Raw genomic sequence first — 5,945 nt, 5'->3', positions numbered from 1 at the left:
TAATGAACTTGAAGCTAAGATTTTTGGGACATGTTCCTCTTGCAAAGCTTTATATGCCTATCGAAAATGAACGTATTCCGAAATGTATAACATAATCATCTACAGATCTTAATTTCAATGGTTAAAAATCTGTTGATTTTCAACGGCTCATTTTCAAGAGTAGTAGATGGTGATGTTATACATTTCAGAACTCATTTTTGGTGAGAACATAGAGCTTTGTAAGAGGAACATATCCCTAAAATATTGGCTTCAAATTCGTAATGGTTTGATTTTTATTTACAGAAACGACTTCCAATGTGTGAGAATAAAAGTGTGAAGGGATCCTCCGAAGCTTAATTCGTATTAAAAAAAGAAAAAAAAGAACTCTTAACATATTTATATATTCATATATTTCTATCAGGAAAATGAAGAAGAATACAAGGAACACCTGTTATTTTCGCAAATTACATGGGCATATCGTAACATTCTTGATTTGTACTCATCATACAGAATCTTTTATTAAATTTTACAAGAATACCAAACTATCCCCTGAAATCTTTGCTTTCAGAAGATTCCAAAATTGATAGCAAGGATCTCACATGTATAAGGTAAAACTGGATGAGCTAATATCTATTCTATGTCCATCAAAATGTGGATACAAGCCCAATGCCTAGTTCCTCGGCAAGCTCATCCCATAAAGGAAGAAGAGTCAGAATGACTAGGAATACTGCTACTGTTAGAGCCGTTCTCCTCCATGTTCCTACCTCTGACACGTCATTTAAACATGGTTTCTCCGGTGTCCGCTGTATCCGAACAAATTATAATTATTGTATAGATGAAAAGCATACAAGTGACCAATGTTCTATGGAATTTGAAGGGATGTCCGTTTCTTGTTTAGCATGTTGGTTTTACCTGACAGATCAGCACATACAGTCCCCAAGGAAGTGACAGAGGTCCACCGAGCTGAAACAGAGGATAAATTTAGACTTTGTCAATGACTTTCATTGAACATTTCTTTCAATGACAGCATACATGCATAATAGTATATGCAACTGTTGAACCAATTTGATTTGTCCCAAAATATGTTTGTATCCCTAATTGATTTCATTCACTTCTCATTTAAACTCATGCTTAAAAACTCTGTTGAGATATTAAGAAGATAATGAATGGTACAAAGGTTACCACTCCCAATCCGAGTAACGTGTAAGTTGTCAAACCGAATCCAAGCAAAGCATTTTTTCCAAAAGCCCCCTGCCAGAAGACAGCAAAATATAAAATAAAAAACTATATTATTCACAAAGAATAGGAGTTTCTGGGATCGGAATCTTTTTTTCTAAACCGACCGGTATACAAATGAGGAGCAATTTATACTACATTGAAAATGAGTATAATTTTCTAAACCTGTATAATTCTTTTGTTAACGGTTATAATCTTTAACATTTAGTTGTTCGATATTGTGTGAACTCAGGTAGGTAGGTATTTATTAATCCCTGAACCCATAAAAACCCTAAGACACTAACTTTTTACAAAGACTTCCTCAGCAAATCCTAAATTATAAAGCATATATTCCTAAGACTACATCTGCTGCCATGAGTTTCTCAAACACTAAATACAGTATTTCTCAGGGTCTATCAACAAACTACTGACCAGCACAAATGACACCACAACCTCTGCCCGAAGAAATACCAAGTAAAATACCTGTATAGCTCTTCCACCGTCCAGGCAACCCACAGGAAGCATATTCAGAGCTGACGTGGTTAAGCCGCACCTACAATAATTTCTGACACATTAAGCAGTGTGTACCTTACAAACAGCACGGAAAAAGTCAACAGAGAATCAAACAAAACATTAAAAATACATCACCAGCCTGCTATCACAAGAGGATGGATCGAAACAGTAGCAGCATGCATGGAACTGCACATTGACCCCAGCATGTGTTAGTTATGTAAAAATGAAAAAATGGTAAATATACATCTTTGTTTTTGTAGCAAGGATTAAGGGCTGGTGAACTAATTGATAACAACAAGTGACAAGAAGGCGGTAACCTACGTATAACCAAGAGTAGCTCTACTAATGAGCCCTAGAAGCAAAGAACCTTGGAACAGCATACTAGGAACCTGCACCAAATCTCCAGCAGCATCTGGCTTGGTTGACAGTAACAACCCTAAACAGAACAGTGAAGCTGAAAGTGCAGCACCAGCAAATGGTCCAGCGACTGATACATCAACCTTTGTTCCCCGATCAGGAAGAATAGACTTGAACTACAAAAGTAACGGCGAAGGATGAAAAATTAAATACTTTATTACATAAAGACAATCGATGCTACTGGTATGAGCGTTGGTGACCAACACGGCGACACCAGTACGAGGTGTCAGACATAGCGACCAACAAACATGAAATAAGGGGCTACCGGAGTTATGGTTAGGTGAATGTTAGTTACATAAATCTTAATAAAAATTAAATGGCTACATCCAAACTTATCATAATGAGAAAGGCAGCATGTTCCATCTTCTCCTTCTTCCAATTATCAAAGCTTTATAAAACTAAGTTGCAAAAATATTAGAGTTTAATGGCTAGCAGAGCTGTTGCCATCTCCACGCATGCCTGAGACGAGAATCAGTGTCACATGTGTTGACACATGTAAATTTCAAAATAAGTTAGCATTATTATACAGTAGAATAGATTACCTGGGTGATTGCACCAAAGCTACCAAGAGTAATATTAGGAACGAAGAAAGGAATTCCAAGTTTCACTTTCTTAGGCAAAGCAGCCAAGAAATGGCCAAGCTCCTATTTATAAATAATGAAAGAAAAACAAAATATTTAGAGAGCTACAACGCATTATATAAACAAAGATGCAAAATAAGACTGTGCTCTAAAAAGGTGAACGCCAATGCACATAAAAAATATTAACAACAACACATGTAACGGAAAACTTTCAAGTTGAAAAGACAGAATTTGTTGCCATAATACAGGGGAGTAAAGACAGAAGAAGGTTCTACGAAAACATACAGCAAAGGCTATTTCATTAGTGGATGGAGATCTAGGCTCAAACGGAAAACTTGAGGTTGGGAAAACATGGCATGACTGTGGCAGTCCAAGGTTGAACCCATATAATTATATTGATTTGATATAACACCTCAGTTGTATCAGAAAAAAAAAAAGTGAATCAAATCCCATGAACATGGGGACAATGAATGCGTAGGGATAAATATAAATTGTCTATACGTCTTCAGAGGTTGCAATGAAAAGTGAAATAAGATATACTTATAGATGTAGAGAAATAGGGCAATTGTGAGCAGAAGTTAACATGTCCAAAACCTTTTTCTATTTAGGCGTTAATTTTCATAATTTTAACCAAAGAGTATGTTTAAAAGTATTGAACCTCGCGGTTAAAGTAATTATTCACATTTAATATCAACCAGATTAAGAAATGAGTATTACATGAAATAGTTGAACCCCCAAGACTCCATACGCCACTGGAAGAGCAGCATCCACAAACGGCACTAACAACTGCATATCAGGTGGTTCAGCTGCATTGTCCGTGAAATATTTCACTATTTCTGGAGGAAGCCTATTTATCTGCTCAATGGGACAAATCACGTAGATAGTTAAGAAACCCTCATATTTATTATATATATAAAAGAACCATTCAGCAACCCACAACGGCTGGATAATGTTGCGAAATTTGAAAGAAGTATAAATTGATTAAATTCACATATCTACTCAACTAAGCTATACAAAAAGGTAAGCAATTTCACATTGAAAAATTAAGGACTTGTTAATTGTCTTATCTCTCAAGCAAGAATAGCAAAAGTAATAATAAACCAGCAAGAATATTGAAGAAACTAAGAATAAATCAATAGAAATCTCGAACCTGAGATGCAATACCCAATTCAAGGCATGAACCGCTGGTAAGAACAAACAGTAGAAATGCAATCACATACTGCCAAAGTGAAGTTGGACCTGGTTCTGAAACTTCTTTCCGCAGCAAACCAAAGCTCACTCGAGGCCCACCTCGTGGATCCATATCCTCTGCATTGGGTTCTTCCACCATAAACAGGTTGTACTTGTCACCTGTGACTTCTGTCAGCTGATGCTGGAGTTTTGCAAACACCTCCTCCCTGTTCCCCCTTAAATTTCCAAGGAAAAGTATTCCCTCACCTAGGTCTCCAAAAGGTTCTTCTTTCGTTACCCAAAACGTCGAGTATCCAAAAAGCGTCTTCTTAATTAAATTTACATCAGAAGGGTCAACCTTCTCTGGTCCAAGGAGTTCCATCAGTTTAAAAGAATCAACTTGAAAATTGTTGTACGCTGGCCCAACTGGTGTAATGCTTGGAGGCTGAAAAGAGAACATTTCATGTTTAGAAGAAAAAATGCTTCCATATTTTCATTTATCCATACTATAATCACGGTAAGAGATCTGTGCTAATTGCAGGTGTTTTTTAGTTGAGTAAGTGTTCAGTAACTTCTAAGAGAATGACAACTAATACATCAACAAATGATTTGATTCCTCAATTATAAGAAGTATAATGAAATAGTGGGCAGGATGCGGGTCTGTGTACACACTCATTGTATTAAGGAGTGCGTAAATAGTATGTCCATTTATGCAAGTGAAGCAATGTGGCGACTGCCATCAAGACTAATTAATGCGATTTGAGTTCGTTTCAATCTTAAAAGCTTTAATAACTAAAGTTTAAAATAATGAATTAGCCATATCTTTTGTGTATCTGCACGACTGCACTACATGTAAAATTTTGTAAAAATATGTCTAAACAATTCAAGAGCTAAGAATCAGTTTAATTTACCATTTTCCTACCAAAGATGTTCTAAAATAATACTTTTTAATTTACTTCCCGAATTTGGGTCTAAATGAAAATGTCTAAACACAACCTTTCAGAATTAAGAAGAGAAAGTTACCCTTGAAGAAATTGATGGAGGAGTCTGCTCTTGCTTGAGCTCATTTCTCTCTTCTGATTCTTCTGATATGGTTTCTGTAATCGTAGACAAATTTGAACCTTTGGATAAAACATTATCATCTTCATCAATTTCATTATTATCACTATTACTAAAACATTTCCACATATCAGTTCTACTTCTTCTTCTTGATATATCCCTATTTGACCTTTCTTTATACAGATAACATACATTTCTACAATTTTTCGGCCCCAATAATGAAACTCTTTCTCCAAAAACGCCATTTATAGAAAGTAAACGAAATCTGAAATCCAATGGAGTGAAAGCAGAACTTGTAAGGGTTCCCATCGATACCCAAAACAACTCCAATTCAGAAAGAAAAAAAATCCTGTAATAGATGAATCTCACAAGTTATGAGACTGAAACCTGCAAAATTCGAAGATAAAAGTCATAAATTTGTAGGGTTTGTAAGAAATGGGTGTAAGGGTTTGATGGTGTGTGTTAGTGTTCTTCGATATACCCAGAAAATGAAAATTCCCCTTTGCCTGTGGCAACGTTTATCTATCTCCAGAAAATGAAAATTCCCTTTGCCCGAGTTCTTGAATGGAGTAGTTTTTTTCAGGTATACCCCCCTTTTTTTTACTCGGTCAACGAAAAATAGAATAAAAAAACGAAACTATACAGGGACTAGGCTATATTAGCGCTAAGCCAAAAGGCTGCAAGCCAATAAAACCTATTTAAAACGAAAATAAACCTCTCCAGGCCATTCAACAGAATGAATAAAACCTGGCCTACCCTCATAAAACTCATAATTTTCCTCAGCCAACAAACAAGCTTGTTTGGCCGAGGCATCAGCTGAAAAATTAGTCTCTCTGTAGCTATGAACATAACTAATATTGTTGTAAAAACTCTTCGCCATTCTCCACTTCTGCATTAGCTGCCACGACAACTCTCCTTTTTGGAGAGCAAAAATGCAACTCATCGAATCCCATCTGACGCATAGATTTTTGACATTCCATCTTTGAGCAACAACTGCACCATAGATAACCG

General features: G+C 36.1%; 1 protein-coding gene across 1 annotated transcript; it reads right to left on the bottom strand.

Annotated features, from left to right (window-relative positions):
- Positions 1-360: 360 nt before the first annotated feature.
- On the bottom strand, positions 361-5,536 carry LOC113310657 (probable zinc metalloprotease EGY1, chloroplastic). Its single transcript, XM_026559393.1, has 11 exons — positions 5,416-5,536; positions 4,899-5,321; positions 3,856-4,320; positions 3,423-3,560; positions 2,667-2,768; positions 2,029-2,240; positions 1,843-1,893; positions 1,678-1,747; positions 1,162-1,230; positions 892-942; positions 361-782 (listed from the first exon to the last, which is right to left on the bottom strand). The coding sequence occupies exons 2-11, from the start codon at positions 5,241-5,243 to the stop codon at positions 624-626; spliced, it is 1,662 nt and encodes a 553-aa protein (XP_026415178.1). The 5' UTR covers positions 5,244-5,321; positions 5,416-5,536; the 3' UTR covers positions 361-623.
- Positions 5,537-5,945: the final 409 nt, after the last annotated feature.

Source organism: Papaver somniferum, chromosome 9, assembly GCF_003573695.1.
Source record: "Papaver somniferum cultivar HN1 chromosome 9, ASM357369v1, whole genome shotgun sequence".
NCBI lineage: Eukaryota > Viridiplantae > Streptophyta > Magnoliopsida > Ranunculales > Papaveraceae > Papaver > Papaver somniferum.
The sequence above is the reverse complement of the archived record's forward strand: the minus strand, read 5'-3'. Positions and strand labels throughout refer to the sequence as shown.